We start from the raw sequence: 25,826 nt of genomic DNA, 5'->3' as shown, positions 1-25,826 counted from the left end.
CTGCAGCAAACAATCAAACAGGATTGTGTTTATGTTTTCATGTTGCTTTTATTGTTTATGAGATATTACATTATATAGATATAGTAGATTTTTATTTTAATATGCATTTTAAGGTAGTTCTAACACTTTGGTGTCAATTTAAAGCTCAAAATGAAGAGGGTTTTTGTCATTTTTGTCCATCATCATTTGTTTAATCAATACTTAGTAAATCTTAGTGTAAATTTCAAATTTAATTTGTCAACAACGGAATTTTCGTATAGGAAATTTCTTTGGTAAAGTAATTGTATAATTTTAAGCATACAAGCGTATTATAATTTTTTGGGCTTCAACTTTGGTTATTTACTTGTATTTTAAATCGAGCAAAAAATGTTATTTGGAAAATTTGCATGCTGTTTTTCTAACATTATCTTTTACTATTTTAACTATTTTGGTTTATCATGAAGCTTTATGTTATTTTGCACATATAGATTAGCTTCATATACCAGATATTAAAGCTTGTTCATTATTGAAAAGGTTTTGTTTATATTAAAACAATGTTCAATTTAGTCTAGAAATTAATTATTGTTTATCTTTAGTTTAAATTTTAGATATTAATTTACATTTCAATATATTTACATTTTCCTGCATTTAAGAATGGTTCTCACTCAGTTAAAGAAATAAATGTCTGGTTATCTTAAATACACAAACATGTACATTTTGTACATTAAAAAAGGACTTTAACCATGCACATTATTGTAGAAAAGATGTGATCTGGTACATGACTACATGGAGTTAAGGTGTCTGCCTTCAACCCAAAGATCATGGGTTTGAGCTATACTAGAGTAAGAAGTTACCACATCACATGAGTGTATGATCGTAACCATCTTAGCAGGGTCCATAGCTGTATTTTTGCATTAAAACTGCATGCCTCCAGATGAGCCGAAATATTTTAAGAAATTCATACTTGAGAAAAATGTACTAAGATTTTAAGAAAAGCAGAAATATTCAATATTCAAGTAATAATTTACATGTTTTATGTGGTTAAAGACTGATTTTGCAGGGTTTATGACCATATTTCTTCTGTGTGACTTATGCAGTAAAGGCTATTTTTTAATATTTTTACCTCTTTTGGGGAATTTAATTGAATTATAAGTCGCTTTTTCATGAAAGCTAGTATTAATCTGGAGGCATGCTGCTATTAAGTGTTATTTACACAACAACAATAATTATGATAAATGATATAAAAATAATCATTAATTTTCATGTATTTTGTATCTAAATTAAATATTGTCCAAATTTAAGTAAAACTTAAGCACATGCATAATTCGTAACAGACATGTACATGTATAGATAAAGTAAGTAAGCTTTATTGTTACAAATCTGTGCAAATTTATTGGCCTTGATTTTTCATTATTTTCTTCATATGGGGTGATTTTTGCTCTTCAAAACATATTTTCTTCATACAGTTTCATAAAGCTTTTTGTATAGGTGCAGAGCTAAAACCTTATATAGGATGAATTATAGTGTTATGATTTAAAGTGACACACCTCCAGATCAATTAAATCAATCTTCACAAAGTAAAACTTAAGTAAAATATATTCATAGCTTAAGAAATATATAAATATTCATCATCCAAGAATGTGTTATGAAATTTTGACAGATTTTTTTTCTTTTTCATCAAAATTTTAACGTATTACTTACAGAGAAAAAGAAATTTCCAAAAATTAGGTCAAATAGGAGGTGCATGTATAGGCTTCCTTGTGAAATTATATTTGTTTTCATATTTTAGTACAGTTAATGCAATTGGATAGTAAATGCCTAATTTAAAACTAAGTTAAAGTGCCTTCTTGGAAGCTTGATTGCATTTTTACTCTGAATAATTCTTCTTTTTTTTTTTAAAGATTTGATACAAATCTGGAAGCATACTGCTTTAAATAAGATTTCAGCTAATTTGTAATATTCACCACATCATCCTTTTCATTCTTTTCATCATGCATTTTTTGTACATTTCCTCTTACACTAATGTATTTGTCTGTGATGCTTTATTTATATAAACAAACATTTTATATATGTTGTTTTAGTTTATAATAAAAGAAAGGATAAAAAACTGAAAAGGTGTTGTCTTTATTTAGCAAATATATACTTTATTTGTAAAACCTGAACATAAAGTCCAAGTGGTGAAGTCTGCTGACTTCCACAGTTAAGGGATTCATTATTTAATGGACTTCTGATCACTTTGGATATTGAATTTGTTAGAAAATTGGCTAACTGAGTGAAGGTATTTTTGTTCCATCAACATTCTTGTCAATTCTGGAAATAATGCTTAGAGGGAGCTGCTTCATATGATCTTAACCATGTTCACAAGAATAAGCTGAACAAAGCACACAAAAAAGGTATACCTGTATTATAAAGTGATTACTCTCTGGCAAATTGATTAAATTCTGGGTTTGACAGTCTAATATACATCGTCAACTCACATTGGTGTTAGTTGTTTCAAATGAGGAGTGGCCAAGTATTGAGTTGATAACTGTTCTTGTGCACATCATACAATGTACTATTCAATTTTGCCAGAGATACATTTCAGCAGCATTGTATTACCCCTGTATATAAGAGAAAATTTCTTCAATTTTTTGCAAGGCTTGCTTAGCATTTGACCAGTGTCAAACTGAAACTTGACAGCCTTGATTAATATAACATTGATATGCATCAGTGATCCAGAAGTGTTTCAAATTTTGTGCAAGAAGTTATATCTCAAAATCATAAGTTATGTTGTATATATATGTATTTTGTTCATTTGCAAAGACTAATAAACTACATAGTGTGATGCATCAGTAATCTTTAAAGAAATGTCTCATTCAATAGCCAGATTAAATAAGTAATGTTATATCTATGCATCAGCAATTCTTATAGGCCTGTAATATAAAAAGTGCACAGGTTAAACAGCTTAAGGGCGTCAAAACTAATGACTCTAGGTCAAAGATACATGAAGAATACAAAGCACATAGACTTAACTTTGGAAATTTGATCAAACAGAAAAAAAGGAAATTATTTTTAAATAAATATAAGTTCACTCTTGGCCCTTCATTACATTTGTTTTTGTTTCAAGTAATTTTTGGTATATCAAAGTAATTTATAATGATGTTGCGTGTAAACTTTCCGTTATTGAAAAAATGCACTTTCCGTGTATTAATACCGGAAGTTTGATGTAGTCAAGCTGACCCGGAAGTGAGTTTATTTGTCAACATTTTTCCAAGTCAATGTGAAAATGTGGTCATGAAACGATGAATTAAAGAGGCAACATGAAAACTGTAATTGATACAACGAGACTGATTTTATTTCTGCTGTCATTTTTCATTCAAAGCGGAAAATGTCTCCATATAACTGGTACATGGCATACGTCGGAGTTCTTTTTATTTCTTGCCAGGTTTGGATTCCAAAAAACAGACCCAGGGATGCTGGATGATACACAAGGCTTTATCTATGGAAATATTACGTCATCATCAAAACTTGACAGTTATTTTAATTTAGTTTTAGTTGATAGCGAGTATTTTATGGAGTACTATGGTAACAGTACACTGGTCAATACTGCAGGCTGTCGAAATATGTTTAAAAAGATGGATAACACAGCATTTGATAGTAACTGTCAGACACATGGAACAGAGGATTTTTTGCGAAAGATTCCATGTAGAAAGAATAAACTATGTATAGATGAAGATAATCCCGATAATGTAGAATCAGGATATCAGTTTACTTACAAAGTACAAAACTCGCAACAGCCAAGGTAAACAAATCATAGCACATGTAAATTACTAATTAAAATATTATCTAAATTCAGAGACATAGACAACAGAGATAGGCAACTTCATAGCCAGTTAAAATATAACGCGTGCTTGCTAAACTTCTAGCAAGTAATACTTATTAACCAGATATCAAAATCAGTAAAATAATACATTTTCTGAAAGCTTATGCATTTGTCTATGGCTGCAGGTAAAAACATTTACAGTTCCCATTCAAATAGATGATACATCAATTTTTAAAGAGAACTGCTCATTAATTTTTGTTACAGAACTTTTTATATGATGATAAAACTGGCTCAGTGGGTATGTTCTGCTATGTTTTTCTAAGTGAAATGCAAGGAAAGTTACCAATATTTTAACATACAGCAATAGATAAAAGATTTAACTTTCAAATGGTGTAATTATAATATAAAAGGATCAAATGCACATCCATTAAGTTTTATTTGCTACAAAATGCCTAATTTTTCACCTTTTTGATAGGCATGAGTGATATTTCAATAGAGTATAATAGGAGCTGCTTATCTCTGTTATCTACATCTCTGCTAAATTCTAGTGGTCTTTCAAATAGAGGTTAATATATATTGTGATACCAGATCATTCTGTATGAAAGACCCTTAGTTATTTGATGCAATTTCTATTAAAATAATTTGATTTATTTAACCAAAATTTTTTATTTATTGCCACATAGGATTCTTTTTTTAGAATAATTACAAAAATGTAAAATTGATTGTATATTTAAAACACATTTCATAAATGTATTCCAGTAAGTCTCTGATTTAAGCAGGCTTCTTAAATGTTTTTCATTTTACAGGTTTTGGTACTTAAGCATGGTTGCTTGCCATAGGGAAAAAGGAGACTGTAAATGGATGGCAAATAAGTCAGTGAGTGTAGAAATAAAATATGACATCTGGCTAGTAAATGGAGACCCAGCATCAAAACATCTCAACCCTTTTGAACATCAATTTTCATTTGAGATGCATGACGTGTTTGAAATATATGCTTTATTCTTTGTGCTTTATATGATCACTTTACCAGTTTGGATATATGCTTACAAACAACAAGTTCATCCAATCACAAAGTTATTAACTATCTGTATTTCAACAGAATTTGCTGGTGTTGTGCTAAATTTTTTACATGTGCTTGTATTCTGTATAAATGGTGTGGGAGCTGAGTGGTTAAAAGTGATTGGTAATTTATTGGGGTCATTTTCAGAATGTTTGTTTATGTTGTTATTGTTACTTATTGCCAAAGGCTGGACAATTATCAGTATGAAACTTTCCGGCAAACGACTGCTAGTCTTCTTTTGGGGAATCTATACAGCATTAAATGCATTATTCTTCATTGTTAACTTGGTAAGTATATAATACATAATTTTCTTATATTTCAAATAACATTTTTTTTCTTCTTGATCACAAAATTTTGATGCCAGTGTTTTGAATGATTATAAACTGGATTTATAAAAAGATTATTATATGTACGTATAGATTTCTATAAAAATTTAAGATGAATAGATTTCTAATTTCTATATTAAATTATCATGTGCAGTCAATGCAAACATACCTCTTTATATACAGATTGCTTAAACATAACCAAATTGCTAACATTCATTATACAATTTAATAACACATGATACTTGTATAAACTAACTTAACTATTACTAAAGTATATAAAGTTTGTTAAAACAGATTGCTAATATTAACAGACTGTTAAAACATAAACAGCTTCAACATTATCATTCAGATACAAGATCATCTGTCTGTGCTATACTAAGCATACCAATCAGGGTGTCCGTTTGACCCTTGAAATGACTCTTTGACTCTTCAAATTTCCAGAAGGCCTGATTTGACCCTCAGGATTTTAACTGGATGGTCAAATTTTGTTAAAATCATGGGGATTTGACCTTGTAGTCGATTAAACTTAGTCAAAATGACCCTCAGGATTTCATGGCTAGTGAACACCCTGCCAATACATAGGTCAATAAGTTGTCATCATATCTGAAGTTATGATGTTGAGTAACATCAACTTGCAAGCATCTCATAAAACACTTGACAATCACAAAATAAAAACACATTTTAATACTTTTATGATATCAAGAGTGATTGACATTTAAATACAACAAACATTAAAATTTGTTAATTTCAAAGTTAACCATGTTATTCAGTCTCGGCATACATTAAACATTTAAAATGCAAAATAACGTTTACATTTTATCCCATTACTCCCTTAATTTCTTAAATCGATTTGTCCTCCCATTTTATGGAATGTCCATCACCAATTTTGATGATATCTAGGTGAAATTTTGAAATTATTCAGCTAACAGTATAAAGCCTGGTCAGACTGCACAGATACATGAGTTGGCCTTGCATATACTGGCGGAAAAGTTCTAAAGCTTTCCGTTTCAGCCGGGTAAGGGCTAAACATTTTGTAATGTCAGTAACCGATGTACTCATTGATACAACATCTGTTTGATATGTCATTATTAAACAGTTATTTTTTTTTTTTCAGACCAAAGTAAACATTATAGTAAACATAGATGAGTGGAACTCATGGCCTGGATATCTTATTGTATGTTTTCGTATTGTCGTCATGATCTGGTTCTTCCTTACGTTAAAAGACACGTTTCAAAGGAGTAAACATCAAAATAGACTGGACTTTTTCCAACAGTTTGGGGCTTATTACCTTGTCTGGTTCATATACTTGCCTATACTCGTCATTGTTGCCTCACAGATTTCACATTTATGGAGATATAAAACTATTCTCGGTGAGTATAATAAGTGGAATTGGCATTTTTATGGTAGTTTACACCTTGAATTACCTTGTATAGGTCAAATGTATTCTCTTTATGACATCTTTTCAGAAAATTACTAATTTACAATGTATGACATACATGTACATGTTAGGTTTTTTTCTAAGCACTTTAGGAACATGACCTGACACCCAGAATTGGGAATTTTTACAATGTTTTAGACAAAATGTAAAAAAACTGACAACATAACTGGTATTGTATACATCAAATTAAGACAAAGAAATCAAATTTTTGGTTAATTAAACTTATTTTATATTTCACTCATACCGTAAGCATATTACAATTGGGAATGCAAGATTACATTTTTCTGTGGCACAATTCAGTTAAATTTGTAACAAAATGACAATATTTTACTTATTTAATTTTCTGTTCCTTTAATTGGAAATTTTCTCCTTAAAATTGGAAAAAAACATACTTTTTGATATTGGGAACATTACCAAATATCGGTCATCAAAATGGGCCAGGAAAAAAACCTTGATGTATATCATTGAATTTTATATGTCTATGTTTATAAAATTATTATAAATACATGATTGTATAATTTCACTGTAGCTGAATTGTATTTAAATCTGGAAGAATAGCATTATTTCAAAACGTAATGGAAATTTTATGATAGATAATATACTAGTAAATTTTTATATATGTTAAACTGTGCATCATGGTTACTACAGTCACAAAGTTTAAAAGTGTAATTTTTCATGTTAAAATGTAGTAGAATTCTATATATCTTTTACACTGATTTTTAATTCCCTGCAATAAAGAGGTGAGTGGATTATAGGAATGACATCTACACATTTAAGTGTTTGCTGAAAAGTTTTTAAAAAACATTATGTTACAATGTGAAGAGCACAACAACTAGGGCTGCGTTTCATGGAGTCTAAGTTCTAAGTTAATCCTAAATCCTAGGACTTACAACCAACTTTAGGAGAAAAACATCTCAATTTTAACCTTAAAACTGACTCAAGTCTTAGTACTCTTTATAAAACACAACCCCAGTTGTTACCTTCAAGGTCAAGGTTACAGGTTAAATGTTAGAAGTCCACATTTCATGTTCTCTTCATAACTTTTTGATTTTCTGAAAGTTTTAAAATTACTAGGCCAAATATGATTACTACCATGTCAAGATGTCTAGATTTTACCCAGAGGTCAAGGTCACATGTATAGGTTAAGTGTTTTGAGTGAACACCAGATGATTGTATTTGTTTCAATAATGACATATGAAAATGTGACATGTGGTGTTCTCTAGTGAAATAAATTTTGATTAAGATAGTCTAACTGTAATGCTTTCACCCCAATATTGTAGAAAGTTGGTTATTTCCAGAATGTTATTTTTCCAAAATTTTGGGTATTAGATATTAAACAATCACTCATCCTTTATTGCTGAGTCGGGTTATAAATGGTTAGAAATTATTGAATACCGAAGATTGTGAAAAATAACATTCCAGAAATGACCAATTTATTACCATATTGGCCAGTGTTAGAATCTTTTGGTGGGAAGGCATTACAGTAGGACTACCTTAACTTTAAACAAGTAAAATGTTTACCAACACCAAATTTCTGCTATATTACTACAGTGTATCATTCTTTTCAATTTAATATTTCCAGCTGTGCGACAACACTGTAATTATTTGCAGCAATTCTAAACCTCATTATTTCAGCTATATCATACAGTTTACTAATTAACTTCTGTCATTGCAAATATCATCCTATTTCCCCAGTGTATTAGCGTATCATTTATCATACAGATATGATATTTACTGGTTTATCTCAGACCCTCTGGCTAATATTATAGTCAATGTACTGATATTATCGTACACAGCTTTCAATATATTTTCAATGAAGCTGTAAAGATTCTCTATTTTACACGTAATGTTGTCATTGTGTATAAATTAATTTCATTTTTTTTTGCAGGTATTACATATTCAGCAGATCTGTTATCCTATATTGTATTAATACACTTGTTGTGGCCATCAAGATCTGTGCTGTATTTGATAAAAGGGGACACACCACTTCCCCAGTATGACTTAGAAGCAACTGGTAAGAGTCAACAAATCTAATTCATTTTTTAATGGAAATAAAAAATGTTATACTCTATTTCTTTAATGGAAAAATGACAAACACCATTGTTACCCAAGTAATGATTTAACCTTTAGTTAAGGTTGAGACATAGACACTTTTACTACTAGGCCGCTTGCTCCCTATCATTTGTAGCTTCAATAAGTGGTCATTTTGGCCTAGTTCATAAAAAAAATGTCACCAATTTTTAACTTTTCAAATACATATACATGTAATTTATATAACCAGAATAAGGATAATTTGATAGAATTATTTAAACTTGGACGCCTTCTCTGGCCTTAAGAATATACATGTATCTGAAACTGTTACCTGCATTCAGATTTAGCTTGAAAATTTTAATAATCTAGGTCACTTATTGATTAAACTTGAATTCTCCAAATGTTATCATTATTTGTATGTTTAATTTTGGATATACTTAAAGTAAAATAAATTCTTCATATCTTTAATGGACAGACTAAGAGGAGTCATTTTTAAAGTAGATATAAATGAATGTATTTTAAGTGCAGATTATTTGTAATGTGCTTATTTAATTGTCTCAATATGAAGATGTGTGCTTTAAAGAATCTGTAAATATATATTTAAAGTGATTTTTAAAAATCCAAAATATATACATTAGTATTGCAGAAGGCAACTAACAAGAGATTCATTTCAAATTTTCAAATGTCATAATTGGTAAATGTTACATACTGGTATTCCTTGAAGAAAAAAAAAACACAAAAAAACCCACAAAAACAAAACAAAACCCAAAGACAGGCTTTGTGCCTTGTGCCAACAAGATTTTACCTTTAAAATAACTGGGGAATTTTGTTGTGAGTAAATGTGTATAGATTAATAATTTTCATTTGCATATACATGTTCATTTTTTTTTATATTCTTAATTGAATTATGCTCCATTTGAGTGGAATATGATTTAGATTCACATTGACAATTTTCTTTCACAGCTCCTATCATAATTGAAATACATGTATAATTTTAAATTTTGAACATTAATTGTTTGATGTACATGTATTTACTGATGAACTGAATGCATAGTAGGCAGAAACAGTAATGAATTTACACCTGAAATTGCTACTTTAAGAAGTCCCATAAATTTGTCTTTATTATATTTCCCTGGGATGTCATACATAAAATTAATTCCATTAATAGCTTAAGTCAAAGCCCAGGTCTATCAGATTCTGTTTAATCAACTCTTATTTCAAACATTGTACTTGTTGATATATGAATACACTGATATGTATATCTGTCTGCTGCCTGGGAACGCATATCAACAACCATCTTCTATACATTTAATTACACTTGGGAGAATATACATGTATATTGATTAGTAATACCAAATTAATGCAACAAACAAATTGTGACAATCTAATTTGTTACTTTTTTTAATGGAAACAAGATTCTGCATGTATTGATTGTTTTTTCATCACTGTTCAGAAATCTGTACACAGAGCCTCTGTTTTTGTAAAAATTTTCCATCACTGTTCAGAATTCTGTACACAGATAATTGTTACTATGGTAGAGTGACTATGACATGAAAAGTCTCATAAAAAATAGGGTAGGTGGGACAGTCATTGCAACAAGCAATGTTATATACCAAAATGTTCGTTAACGCTTGTAGTTTATGAAACCACCAGCATAAATTGGCATAAATGATGGCATTCAAAGAAATCCAAGATGGCCGCCAAGATGGCCGCTTTTGATACTGAACTTTACCCTTAACTTTACATGGCTAAAATTTTGCATATAATTGGATACATTTTTAATATTTATAACATATACAAGTCACTGTAAGGACTGTACAAAGATAAACATATCATTTAAAACAAATTTTCATGCATGATTTGTATTTTCTTATAAAGATTTGTTGATAAAATAGAAGTTTCACAAGAAAGTTTGCTTTAAGCAGTGGGTTAACAATAATTGTTCTGCAGGAATTTTATGTTATTCTACCAAATGAAGATTTTTGGATATGATTGGAAGCTCACATTTGATATTCATTGCTATAATCGACTGTTAACGTTGTTTTTCTTTTGTAGAACATGATAGAATATAAAAATAAAACGCACGTTGGTATTTTAATGGCAAATATATTTTTTCCAGTTAAATAAAGAAAAGTTTATTTAATTTTCAAAGATATGAATTCTTTTGGATCATTTTAGAATGCATAATTTATGAAAAGAAATGTTAAATTTATCAACTCTTTTCTATCTTGACCTCTTTTCTATATTTTAGCAGTTATATTGCATGTGTACCCATGCCCCCCCCCCCCCCCCCCCCCCCCCCCCCCCCAAATAAAATGGAGCATAGGCTAATCACAGGTACACTAAACGTATGATATAGTCTTTTATATGTTAAAAAGACCCTTCATCATTTCATTACGGGTAAACAAGTAATTATTATTATCAAATTTGGAAAATTATATTTTTTGTCATGTTCTGAATAAATTGTTTATGTAAGGAGTACTTTAATCACTGTCTTAGATTACTTGTGACGGGTTTCCTTACCAATTTAACATGCATGGGGTATGGCAAGGAAATCAGTATGCAACATCAATAATTTTGCCCTTCTTGTTTTCTTCCGTTAGAACAATATATTCAAGATTCAGGCATATTTGCTGTAAGAGAATTACAGATTTACAGTTGAGTTAAGAAGGCAAGTTTGTTGCTAACTAAGTAATGGGTGTTTTCATTCTGTACAGTTTGACTATATCCTTGAAGTCACGGAAAATAAAGCACTGGAATCCTCTGGAAGCATTAAAGGTCTAACCCATAATGACTGTGCTCTCTCTCTCACTGGTTTCTTGCAAGGCCATTAATTGCTAAGTATGCTAATACTAATGCACATGCTTTGTGTATAGCCGACTGTTTTATTTTTGATGCTGCTGCAGTATGGCCGTTGTTCAGCTGCTGCAGCCTCAGTCAAGGATAAAGACAACATACCAGATGTAGCTTTTATCGTTGTGGCAAATTGTAGACATATTGTCACATAGTCAAAGTGCACTGCACATAACTGAGTTATTGTCAGATCTATTTTAGAAAGCCTTAAAAACAAACACCCATAAACCGAGGTGAAAATATTTCGCTTTCCAGCCAGTTGTAATTCAGCCAAATATCCAAAAGAAACAAGAATTTGCAACAGAGTTACCAATGTTCCCTGCCTCAGGAAGCATAAAATTGTGCTATTTCAAAAAAATTGAGGCATAAAAAATTGAGGTAATTTTCAGTATGATCAATACCAGATCTGCAGATGCAACAATAATTTTTTAAAGAAATAAAATGAAACAAAGAATTTAAAAATCTATCATGTTTGACCTCTAAGTGTGACCTCGACCTTGTAAGTAGGGATGCAGCTGTTGTGCATGACAAATCTTATTATTGTAACTATTTGTGCAAAGTATTTTCAAAATCCCTTGAACTATGAAGTAGTTATAGATGGGACACAAAATGTACCCTATCACAGACTATGTTAATCTTTGACCTTTAAGTGTGACCTGAGAGGTAGGGACCTTTTGTTTGCGCCTGACACAGGTGTTACGCATGACATATCATCTTATCATTGTGACTATTAGTGCAAAGTATCTTTAAAATCCCTTGATCTATGAAGAAGTTATGATCGGGACACAAAATATACCAGACTCCGTAATTTCTTTTACCTCTAAGTGTGACGTAACCTTGGAGGTAGGTGACTGGTTTTTGTGCATAACACATCGAAACATTATTGTGAACAATTGTGGCAAGTATTGACAAAATCCCTTCAAAGATTAGAAAGTTATTGACCGGACACGACATATACCTTCAAATAGATAATGTTGACCTTGAATGAGCAAGTGCGACCTTGACCCTGGAGATAGAGGTCTTATAAAAATCATTTGTGCCACGCTTACGTTAAATTCCTTTGATTAATGACAAAGTTATGGATCGACACGAAAGTGTGACGACGAACAGAACGGACGTAGCCTTTTTATATCCCCCTTTTTTTCTTCGAAAAGCGGGGGACAAAAATCCACTACAAAATTCTCTACTTGATATCTCACTGAAAACTGTCATGAGTACTTGTCCTCATAAGAGAACCACTAATTATAACAGCAGGAAAGGATTAGATGAACAGTTTTATAAATGACTCTTTCATGTGTGGAGAAGTTCCAAATTAGATTCAATCAATGAGAATCTAATAGCAGGGATTATTCTGCATGTTGCTGTCGCTAAATCATTAGGTGGTGCAGCAAAGCCCTGTTTGTTTTTAGTCCTTATACAGATTTTAATTGTACTTCTTATAAATCATTTCTCAGAGCTTAATATGGAAGTATTTCTTAACTGGTAGTAAAGTAATGCACTGTGCAGAGACCTGACAAAATATATTCCGGTACATACAGTAAATACATTCAGTGTTCTGCCTCCACAACAGAGAAGTATCATACTTTCTGTGTTTTATCTTTTATCTAAGTTTGTGATGCCTGTCATCATTCCGTAGCATAGGAAAGAGGAAGGCTTTTCAGGTAATGTGTAAGTCTGTTAATGATCTTAAAAATCTGACCTAGGAAAAGATCTGGTACTTCCAATTCATGCTAACACTGCTGCATTTTAAGTTTGTTGGTGTTTCGTACAGTGTATCATCCCGGGTTTGTTGCAAAAAGGGGGTCATATCAAGGAAATGACCTTCAACAAATGATAGCTTTATACTTCATTTACTGCGATGTATACTTCAAATATTTGTATGGCGTTCATCTTAGAAAATAATAATTCCTCCACTTCATCAATATTGGATTAAGTTAGGAATGTACAATCCACAGCTTTTGACACAACCTTCAGCCGTACTGGAACTTTTGAGTGACCATGTATATACTTGTTCTAACCTTTGCAGCGATGATCGTGTTTGTTTAGGCAATGAACAGCCGTGTACCATAACAATCTGGTCTTGCAAAGGGGTTCTACATGGGCAAAACCATTTACCATGTCGGCAAATTTTGAGACAAATGATAATCGTGATGATGGTTGTCCATAGTGAAATTGAAAAAAATACACTAAGTGTTACATTGACTGTGGTTTGACATAAATAACAATATCTTTTTTAAATCACTGTGTCATATACACATGGAAAGTTACTGTAAAAAATGACATTGAAAACCCTTTAAATTTTATCAAATTGAACCACTATATTTGTTTTGGTTTTGCTGAATTTTTACATTTATGTAAGCAAATGTATCAATGTTTATGCAAAATAAAAGAAGTTAGTTAACAAGTAATGTTACTACTTGTTTCTACACTCTTAAATGCATGTACATGTTTGAACTTTCATAATGTTTTTCATAGGTTTTGAAATAAGATAAAGATTTATTTAAAAAATGTAAAAAAAATCAAAGTAAAGCATCTATCTTAATTAAAAAATAAATAAGATTGGTGTCAATATATACATTTTTTAAACTGTATCTTCTATGATTTTTCACTTTATTCTTAAATTTGACGCTGCGTTGATTCAGAAAACTAGCAAAATAAGTTTAAAATTATGCAAGCTCCTTTAATATAATGCTAAAGGGCTGATACAATTTATTGAAATTCAAAATTTGCAATAAAAGTATAGCTTAAAGAATATTTCTTGAAAATTTTCCATGATGGCGGCCATCTTGGCGGCCATCTTGGATTTCTTTGATCCCCATCATTTTTGCCAATTTATGCCGGTGGTTTCATATAGTACAGACATTAATGAACATTTTGGTATATAACATTCATTGTTGCAATGACTGTCCAGGTTCATCATTTTCTAGGCCCTGATTGTCACCCTACCACTAATCACTGTTTAGAATTTTGTACACACAATAATTTAATAACATACACTTTTATTTTATATTCATGTACATAATTTTTAGCAAAGACATATTATGATATTCCTTTGATAATTGATACATTCTAATGTAGAACACTCTACTGCATGTTTCAGGTTTGAATGACATGGACGACACGGAGGAGACAGTATTCCAGGCACCAGTCACACATTTAGTACAACAAAATGGAACTGTCATACCAAATGGTACCACTCATTTAACAGGGAAAAAATCCAAGCTCAAATCTGTTCCTGAAGAGACAGAGCCAGAAAGCAGCCCAAAGAGCAAAAATGTAATGAGTCCAAAGAGCGGAATGATAACCAGTCAAAAAAAGAAACATGGACACAGTCTGGTTAGTGGTAGGGAAGTAGAAATTGTGAACAATGGAAATGTTTATACAAATATAAGCTTAGATGACAGTGATTATGAGTTTGTTGAAAACTGAATTGAAATATAATGAGATACATGAGGCAGGTTATATTTGCCATGTTTTATACAGGTAATACATTAAATTTATACCGGTAATACATTATACCAGTAATAATTTATACCGGTAATACATTATACCAGTAATAATTTATACCGGTAATATATTATACCAGTAATAATTTATACCGGTAATTCATTATACCAGTAATAATTTATACCGGTAATACATTATACCAGTAATAATTTATACCGGTAATACATTATACGGTTAATTCTTTATACAGGTAATACATCATACCGGTAATACTTCAATGAAGGTGTTTCTGAATTCCAGAACTGATTGACCCTTAATTTTCGTTGACTCTAAACTTACAGTTGTTGACCTACTGACCCTATTTGTCTCCATTCCCGGTACTTACACTAGAGTAAAACTATTTGCTGTCACACATGTGACCGTCGACAGGATGGTGAAATGTTTGTTATTACTTACATGTCATTGTTAAATGATATCAGTTCTGGTGACAGCTTTCATATTGTTGATATGCCTATCGTAAATAATCTTAAAAAACTCATTGGTATCAAAAAATTGTGTTAGTTGGTGAGTGAATGTGTATTGAAAAGTACAATAATAACATTCCTTATTTTGTTGTGAGCCCATTTGTAGATGATTCGGTCTTAAATTTATGAAGGCATTCCTGTAGATGATTCAGTCTTAAATTTATGAAGGCATTCCTGTAGATGATTCAGTCTTAAATTTATGAAGGCATTCCCTTTTACTTTAGTATAAAATAGATTATTAGAATTTTGATACTTTGATCCAACTATGTTTTTTTTATGATTTTGAAGTATAATTTTTATAACCACATTATTTTATATCAATTACTTCCTTCTTGGCCAATACTTAGGATAAGTATACTTAAGAGATAATTTAGATATATCTTAAAGGGGTTTCAGTATTTAAAACAGATTAAAGGCATTAGCTTATCATTGATAGATTTGTTACAAATTATTTTATGCGGTAAAATGATTAATTTATAGTTTTACCATTATCCAGTAGTATTTCATTTTGATAAATTTCATTTGATGTTAGATTGTGGTTAGAAAAGGTCTGCAATTCTTACTTTTTGAAAAAACTTTAAGGCCATTGCATGTACTTTAAATAATGCTCATCAGGGCACCTGAGTTTCCCTGCCACTAATAAAGTCTGGAAGTTTCCATATTACCTGAGCAGTTTTACTGTGTTGTTTGATTTAAAGCTGCATGCCATTATATTTGCTACTGTGTTAGTTAGGCAATAAGTATTTTTGCATATTTTGACCTCTTTTTTTGGTAATAGGTAAATTACTACTTTTGTCCATTTAACAATATTTTTCATTTAGATATATTTTTCAACATGACAATTGGCATGTATCTGGAGACATGCTGCTTCAAACCCATCTATAAGAAAATCATAGGTATATCCAATAATATATAGAGGATATTTGTTTGTTTTGCATGTAAGGTTGAAATATATTTCACTGAGTGAACACCAGATGCAATATGTTCATGAGTGGCGTAGCCACGAGTGAAAATATTATAGCTGGTGTTCACAAATGAAATATATTTCAATCCGGGTATATGTAAAACAAATAAATTTTCTTTTTATTTCATGCTTTTTAAGTGATTTTAAGATTTTTTGACTGATTTTGCAGCGTAATGTCGCACATTCTCCTTTATCATCATCAATTTTGAAATATAGTTCTGTTAAATCTCTAATTTTGTTACTTTTTTAATGTGATGTATGATAACATCAACTTTCTTTTCATACAGGAGCAAAATTTACATATGACAGCAATTATCTTGCAAGTTATTCTATTTAGTTATGATATTCTTTTCATCCGCATTCAGATCTAGTACGGCTACAGTGAAAATTATATTTTATACATTTCACTAGTGGTTTATCAGAATAAAATCATCAAATATATTGCAGTAAAACACTGGAAAGCATGAAATAAATGTTAATAGCAGGTGATTTAAAAATGTGTAGTAAGAAGATTTCTAGGTCAGAAGATTAAAGGTTAAAAGAAGGTTGCAGTGATCAATATACACAGTTATATATGTTCAGTAATTGAAGAATACTTTGTCCAGTGGCTGCAGTAAAGTAATCACAAATTGGTTTTAATTATATAATTACTGGTTGCTTTAAGGTCATATTGACCTCATGGCTTAACGGTCAAAGGTCATATGTTCAAAAATTATTTTTCTAATAAATAATATAAGAAAATTTATTACTTTGATACATTGCTTATAGCAACATGTAAACCTTTCTGTTATGTGCTTTCAAAGAAATAGTGTTTTTTTTTATTAACAAAGAATGATTTTCTAAACCTTTTTTTATTATCTTAATTGTCATAAAAATGGCACCTAATGTACATAACATAGTATTGTTCAAAACTGCTATGTCATAATTGTGCTGAGGATTTTCTGTCTGTTATAATGTTAGGAATAGAATGGAATTTTATCAAGTAGGTACTTGAAAGGATATTGTGTTAATGTAATTAGAAAGGACTAAGGACTTTATCATGGAAACTTAGACTTTATATAAACTAGTCTGTATATTGTCACCTTATTGCAGTGACAGATTAACTCCTTATATAATTTAATAGAAGTTACTGCACAAAGGTGTATTGTTAAAAAAAAACATTTCAAAATTAGACAGCATTCAGCATCCTTGCTTCGTTTTAGCTAGACCGTTCGAACAAAAAGGAAGAGCTATTGTACACACCCAGGCCTTGGCATGACACTTTGGTTATGTGCCAGTTGGTATCTCAAAAACCACTGAAGGAAATATATCAAAAATTAACACACTTTTAGAGCACAATAGATGGTCACTATCCAAGGGGCATAACTCTAACAGGGATTTTGACAGAATTATGGCTCAATTTCTACATTATCCAGGCTCTTGTTTTACTATCAAGCATTTAGAATAGTCCAGCAGACTGTCTAACTGACAGCTTTTGTTTTTACACATCTTGGAGTAAAAGAAAACTATATGAAAGACAGTCACAAATTTTTACATATATTTTGCTGTTTCCACTTAACCTGATTTTTGTATCTTTGTAATATATTGCACCAGGAAAGTGTAAAATTGTAAGAAAATTCATATATCTTTGTAACATAATTGCATCCTAATTGCCAATGTTATGACACATAATATTATATAATTGATATAATTGACTAGTATTGAATTTTTTTTAATTTTATTTTTGGCAATTAAGATATGTTTAAAGTAAGAGGAAAAATGATTTTTAAAGTTCTACAGATGAATTGTCCTTGGCCTCGATTGTAAGCAAACAAATCGTCATGTTATCATATAATCTCTACTTGTCTGTTGATTGAACATAAATCTAAGTAACTGAAGTGACATAGGGTGGTATATCAAATTTATAACAGTGACATTTCCTGGTTCTTATCCATAAGCTTTAGATAAAACTTTTTTTGATAATACTGCATGTTTGTAACGTCGCTTTTCAGTGGATTATTATGACATTTATATATTTAGATATACATGGCTGCTGTCAATTTGTGAAGAAATCTCACTTTTTTCTTTAAAAAAGGAAGTTTGGTGTCTTGTAAATTTGTTATAAATATTCCTGACAGGTCATATGAGTGTACATGTATATAAATGGTTGTTTACAACATAACCCTGGGCTAGTGGCTCAAGTTATATTCCAAACAACCGTTTATATAGGGCCATATAACATATCAAAAATCCTTATAACTAATAATATACCAAGAATTTAATAACTATACTCAAATACTACAGTTTTTATGTAGAGTAGATTAAAATTTATCATAGACTGCTTTCATTTTTCATCTTATTCATTTTTGAAAACATTATTTGCGATGATTTTGTTTTATATTTGACAATCATTCCTATGATATTTAATTTACAGCAGAAATTCAGGTCAGCTTAGTGTAAGTATGGATGTCACTTTAGGGACAATAATAACTACATATTTATCATTCAAATCAAAAAGAAATAGTCCCATTAAGTTTATGTTAAAATTTGTCTCCTCTTCAAACCATACATATGAATGGTTGTGGTAAAATTCATTTATTTCATGTTATTTTATAAAAGTTGTAAATTATATATGATGTAAAGGGAGAAATATCATGATTTTAATATGTAAATATATTTTGTTATACTACGTGAAGATGATAGTGATAAAGGTTTTATTACTTTGGATATAGTTTTCCATTGATCACTATCTGTAGTCAACATAGATTAAGGCTTTTTCCATTAGTTTGTATAAACATGTCAATTATGTCAAAACCACAAGTCAAGTCAAAGATTTTATTAGCAAAAACATATATGATGTCTGTAATCAAGCTACCATGTAAGTAAAAACATATTAACGGTAAATCACAGAAGAAAATTGTATTAGGGAGAAGTTAAAGGGACTCGACTGGGGATTTTTTTTGAGAAGACAGGACAATATTTTTTTTTCTGAGAATTTTTTTATTTAATGTATGGTAGGTCTATACAAACAACTAATGTTGATCTATCTAAAATTTTCAAATTTTATGTTTTCACGCTTTCAGTGGAGCATCTTTAATATTATGTATCAGACATGACATCAGTAAATATATATATATACAAAATAATACTATAAAAAATACATGCATTATTGATCATTACAAATTCACTGACTTATGAAATTTGCCTAACTTTTACCATGCTATCTTATTATAAATGGACTTTTCCATCTTATTACCTGGACAAAACCATTCATCATTTGAGGGGAAAATTTAAAAATAGATATTGACTAAATAGCCAACAGTGCAGACCATTGTCATATGGCAGATTTTGGTCTGCACTGGTTGCATAGGCAATTTTTTATGATTATCAGGCTAAGGGTTAGTTTATTTCATAGGTAGGGAAAAAACACCTTGAATATATATGTACATTGTACATGTGAAGTTTACTATATTTATACTCTTAATAGCTCTGTGATAAGGTAGTATGTTTTTATTTGTAAATACAATGTATATTAATTTGCTTTATATAAAGAAACAATCATGGTTGAGATTTTGTTTTTAAAATGTTTAAAATGTTTGTTCCATTATTTACATATCATAGTAAAATTTTTCATGTATGTGTTTGAAAAGACATTTCAAGTGCTAGAATATAAATTTTGAAAATATTGTTGCACCATCATATAGAACAAATATAAGTTTGGAATAAATTGTTGCACAATCAAATAGAACAAATATAAATTTTGAATACCGGTATATTGTTGCATGGTCATATAAAACAAGTATACATTTTGAATATACTGTTCACAGTTTAGTAAAACAAATATAAATTTTGAATATATTGTTACATTGTCACATTGAACAAAATATAAATTTTGTAACTATTGCTGCTCAGTCACGTAGAACAAATATAAATTTTGAATATTACAAAGTCAGGACAGAACAAATATAATTAATTTGAATGTACTGTTACACACTCAAATAGATCAAATATGAATTTTGAATATATTAATTTGCAGCCATGATTGAACAAGATTTGACTATATTATTGTTATATAAAGGTAGTAGGGTAACCATTTATAGGATATTATTAAATGTTTTGTGAAACTCTTTTAATATCATAACAAAATAAGGACATATTATTTTGGATGAATTATGTACAGTATATGACCAAAGATTATTAAAGTGACATTATGCTCATTTTTTCGCTGTGTCAAAATGAGATTAATTAGTAATATATTTCATGGGATTCACTATTGGTACTGTGATTGACCAGTAATTGATTGTAAAAAATGTTTAGGATGAAATATAAAAACTACCTAACTGATAAAAAAAAAACAACAACACTCTTTTGAAAAATTTAATACTACCGATACATTCTGAATGATATTTATAGAAATTACCTTGGGTCACAGTGATTATTAATTAATTTTGCATAGTAAAATACAAAATTGGCAAACTATGGCAAAATGTATAGTAATTTTGACTTTTACCTGTGTACTCACATTTAACAACTGGATGGGCATAATGTCACTTTAACATTGAATTGAAATTTGATAATTGTTTTGATTTTGTATTTGTCAGTATTAATACACGCTATGATGGTCATTTTTTGTTGGATTTGCTAAACAGGCTACTGTTAGTACAAATATAATTTATATTGTGATTTAGGCAACAAGTTAATTGCCAATTATAATATGATACAGTGTAGCTTATTTGCATGATGTAAAGCAATTGTTAAAGAAAACTATGTGAACAATACAAGAATGCAAGAACAAATATTTTAAAGTTATAAAATGAGTATGCTATATCAATGTCACTACATTGTGAGTATGCTATATCAGTGTTATTACATTGTGAGTATGCTATATCAGTGTTATTACATTGTGAGTATGCTATATCAGTGTTATTACATTGTGAGTATGCAATATCAGTGTTATTGGTTATCTTACTGCTAGACTAGGCTAGTGGTTGGCAAATTATATCATTTATTGCACAGTGATCATCCAATCATCTTGCCATGTAATTATCATATGGTGCATATAATAATTATAACATATTAACATTTAGATTTGCTCATAACTGTACATCTGTTGTCAATGTCTGATATTTCTAGATGCCTTTATCATTTGCCACAGGGTATAATCGGTGGTAACAGGTTTTTGGGTGTATTGAAAAATTTCACTTGTTTTTCTGCGTCTGCTTACGAGACTATTTTGTGTCAGTGCAAATAAGTGATACTTTTGAAAATCATGCATTGGCATATGTCCTTTTATTTTAAAGATTATTAATGTTATTCATATAACTGCGTACTGTACATTCGATCACCTTTACTAAACCATGATAACATGAGGAGGACCTGCGTTGATGAAAATTGTAATATGATCCTTGCACTGTTTTAGTATTTACAAAATTTGGTTAGAACTTTTTTCATGCATATATAATAGACAAGGCCTTTATCAGGTTAAAGTTCATACATGCACAGCAGGACTTACATCATGTAACTCTTTGTATGTATGGTTTTCTTCTGTACATTAACACTTCTGAAGTGTTAAAGTGAATCTTTTCTTTATGTTAAACCATATTTACTTACAAATGAAGAATCTATTTAATCTTCTACAGCATTATTGGGATTATAATAAAAAGCTGACACCTTTGTAGATGCATGTGTTATATTGGTTTTCAATATATCATTTGATAAAGAAATTTAAAACAACGAAAAAACATGATTGTCTTCCTAACATGAATGTTTGCATATGTAACAGCAGCTGGTATTAATTCAACATCAGTAATATATTGTGATCAAAGGTTGTCAGTATATAAATTTAGCATGTAAATCTTTCATTACATTAGTCATTTCAGTGGATCATTTTGTCACATTTACAATGTACATTGAATATTTACAGTGTGCGGTCCTTTTTCTGTCTACGGAATTTTTCTCTCAATTGGCCTATTGACTTGTGTTTTAATTCTGCCAGATACAAAATTCAGGGGAGCATTTACAAGCAGTTGCTGTGTTTTGTCCCCATTTAACTGCAAGTTCTTTACATCTTATTCATTTATTGACTTATATCATAGATATTTTGAATGTAGATACTTGGCATGGATCTCCATCCATGGATGATGTTTGAAATTAGTGGGTGGGGAAAATATATTTTTCTACTTTTTCTCATAGAGCCTTCTTTGACTGGCTTAAATTTTAGACATTAGATAAACAGTTACATTGTATGGATATTTACTGTTTAACAGAGTTTAAAGTTTTTAATATGGGATAAAAGTCAATAAGGTTAAAAGAAGGATAAGGCTAAAATTTATTTACCTTGTATATCTTAGTTTAGCAATACAATTCATCAGTGTTAAAGCAGGGTCAAGGAGTATACATTACTGTTGATAATATTCTTGTTTTTAATTCAAGACATGTTAAGATGAGTTTACTTGATGTTTACTTAGCGAGCAGATTTTTATGTATATTTTCAATTTTTTATCATCTTTTTTTTTATCATTCCATTATCATTTTGCTCAAGTTATTTACATACAACATTTACATGTATAGCTTGCTTTATATATTTGTACATTGATTACATTAGTTTAGAGGAGAGGAAAACAACACATTTACATGTATTGATTTGTAAAATTCTGTCTGGTCTCATTTTAAAGTTATCTCCCTTTGTTTGTGACACATCTTAAAAAGCCGTGTTTGCGGTCATGTCTTCTTTAATTCTCTTTTTGTTATGTTACATATATAGACAAAAATTAATATATATTGTTGTATATACAAAACATATAAATTTTTGTTCTTAAATTCTATGTATATGTCTGAACACATTAAATTCACAATGGTGAAATTAACATGTATATAAACAAACTCAGCATATCATTTTGGTATAATTATAGGAAAGCATTTGTAACAGGATTCTAATTCTTTATGCCATATATTCTAGTTTCTCTTATAAAGGCCCCTTCTGCTTTTGACATAATAAATTCCCCTCTCTTTTTTTACATAATAAACACCCCTCCCACTTTTGACAGTTGACAGAAAAAAGAAAAAGAAAACTGAGTTACCAACATGATAGCAGTTTATTATAAATCCAAAGAAATTAGTGGATAAAAATAATGGGTGTTTATAAAGGGGTTGACAGTATCTAAAGAATCATTAACGTATTTTCTTACTGTCACAGAGTATATTTTTGTGTTGTTTTCTTAATTTCATAAAAATCAATATTTACAAGTGATTTGGTTGATAGAAACATGATGGGAATAAAAGAAATATTGCATATTTTTAAGCTAGAAAGTTGTATTCCTTACATATTTTTCAATTATCTGTGTTCTTGAATCTCTTTTTACCTTTTACTGCAAACACCTAATAGACATTCATAAAAATTTTGCATGTATATAAATCAAGCAGAACCCCTATCATGGGTATGCTTGAAGAGTTAATAGTCTTTGTTTTAATCTATATAAAGAGGAAAAAATACCTGTTAATTCATTTCATTTTTATTAGCAAATCAGCAAAATTATTTTAATGGAAAGGTGATTATATGAAAAGTTGCTGTTGAACAGTTTCATGCTAAATTTATGAATTAGACTTGTGCTCACAGTCTAAAAGTTGGAACTGGTTAATGTCCATTTAATAGATAATAATATCATCTAATTTATTTTATATACAGTTTAAACATGTATAGGACCTGTATGTTAGACTGCAAAGATATAGTGACTGGCTTGGCAAGGTTAGTCCTTATCATTGTAAGAGATTAGAGAAGAAATACATCTCATATTCTCAGTCTTAGATCTCTATATTGTTAATAATGGACTTAATTTTAACAAGCATGTATAGAAAATTTAATGTTTTTATATAGGCCTATTCAGATGCTATAACAGTTTATACTGAATTCCTTCCAGAATGCATAATACTGTACATTTTTATCTGGCATTTTTCATACATTATGTATTTCATTACATTAATTTTATGCATACCTGCTATAAGACAACAGCTACCTATATTATGTTTAGTGTTTTAGATTTGTGTCATGTACAATAGCAGACTTGTCCTTTCCACTGCTGTATGTGTGTAATGGACTTGTATGGCTTTGAATTTGGATCTGTTTATTGTAAAGTTGAAAGTTTTTAATGTCAGAGAGATAAAATTGAGCAGCCTGACTCTAACAGTAAAGACTGGCGAAAAATTTTGGCCTAGTTGTTAAAACATCAGACTAGTAATCTAAGGATGGCTAGCCATGTGGATTCAACTTCAACCCCCATCAAGGGGAAGCCATCCTTTACTTTAGCGAGAAACTATTCACTCATAGCTGATACTGGTTGGTTCAAGGATGAGATTCCAGTGTGTGTCTTTTAAGCTTATAGCTTTCTACACAATCAGAACAAAAATGAATTCTTTATAAACTAACAGTAAAGAGCCAAGCTTAACTGCACAGTAGTGCAGGCTGTCCTAGCTGTATACTTGTGGCATAGACAAATCTTTGTTCAAAGGGTCAGTAGAACAAAAATATTGTTTTTCTAATTCATCAGTCTAACTATTAATATTTCATTTTAGAGACTGATATTTTGATATATTAGTACCATGGTAATTTGTAATATAAAAAAAAATAATGATAAATGTAAATCTGTCTTAACATTATGAACATCAAATAAAAGTACCGTAATGAAGGTTTTTTGCTATGAAATTTTGATATTTATCTTTTATAATGCCAAATAGCCTACCAATATGGAGCCAAACCAATATTTTTTTTCTTACCTACGAACATACCCATTTTAATTTTTCACCCCAGATAAATTTAAGGCTAGAGTTAGAAAATGATGCTGAACTTTACATTTACAAGGTTTTTCCTGATTTAACTTTAAGCAGATTATGATATGTAGACGGTTGTTAACTTATTAATGTAAATTTATTTATATTACACAGGTATGTTATGTATTTATATGTTGCTTATACTTATAAAACTAATATTTGTGCTGTGTTGTTACCATGTATATTATAATGAACTAGTACTCATTTACTTGTTAAACAGTATCAATTGGGAGGTTTTCTAGTTTTTGTTGTAAAATAGAGATTTAAATCTTTTCTTTCCAAATTGGAATAAAATATTTTGGGCCAAAAATTTATTCGAATGTATTGGGTTGTTTTTTTGCACCTCCAAAGATAAGTTCCCTTTAAGAATAATATCAAAAATTTTCAGGTTAAGTTGGATTTCCCAGTGAGACAGAGAGGTAGACCACTTAATAAGCCTGAAATTATGTAAAGTTATTCAAAAAAATATCACTCTTATAAAATAATCAAATAATCAAACTTAGCTTCTAAGTGCTTTACTTTAAAGACTGGCGTGCCTTTTTCAGCGTAAAGTTTTGTTGGTTTTAAAATTTTGCCATGTCATGTGGGTTTTTAAGTTTG

At 30.0% G+C, this 25,826-nt stretch overlaps 1 protein-coding gene across 1 annotated transcript; it reads left to right on the top strand.

Moving 5' to 3' along the window:
* Positions 1 to 3,165: 3,165 nt before the first annotated feature.
* LOC132712823 (uncharacterized) lies at positions 3,166 to 17,548 on the top strand. Its single transcript, XM_060695257.1, has 5 exons — positions 3,166 to 3,760; positions 4,588 to 5,128; positions 6,282 to 6,537; positions 8,494 to 8,619; positions 14,590 to 17,548. The coding sequence occupies exons 1-5, from the start codon at positions 3,279 to 3,281 to the stop codon at positions 14,916 to 14,918; spliced, it is 1,734 nt and encodes a 577-aa protein (XP_060551240.1). The 5' UTR covers positions 3,166 to 3,278; the 3' UTR covers positions 14,919 to 17,548.
* Positions 17,549 to 25,826: the final 8,278 nt, after the last annotated feature.

This window comes from Ruditapes philippinarum, unplaced genomic scaffold (genome assembly GCF_026571515.1).
Source record: "Ruditapes philippinarum isolate M1 unplaced genomic scaffold, ASM2657151v2 ctg11881_1_1_1_1, whole genome shotgun sequence".
Lineage (NCBI taxonomy): Eukaryota > Metazoa > Mollusca > Bivalvia > Venerida > Veneridae > Ruditapes > Ruditapes philippinarum.
This window is presented reverse-complemented; position numbering and strand designations above follow the sequence as displayed.

Coding starts and splice junctions, on each gene's coding strand:
- LOC132712823 (XM_060695257.1), top strand. CDS start 3,279: ATGAAAACTGTAATTGATACAACGAGACTGATTTTATTTCTGCTGTCA. Junction 6,538..8,493: donor GAGATATAAAACTATTCTCG/GTGAGTATAATA, acceptor TTTTTTTTGCAG/GTATTACATATTCAGCAGAT. Junction 8,620..14,589: donor GTATGACTTAGAAGCAACTG/GTAAGAGTCAAC, acceptor TGCATGTTTCAG/GTTTGAATGACATGGACGAC.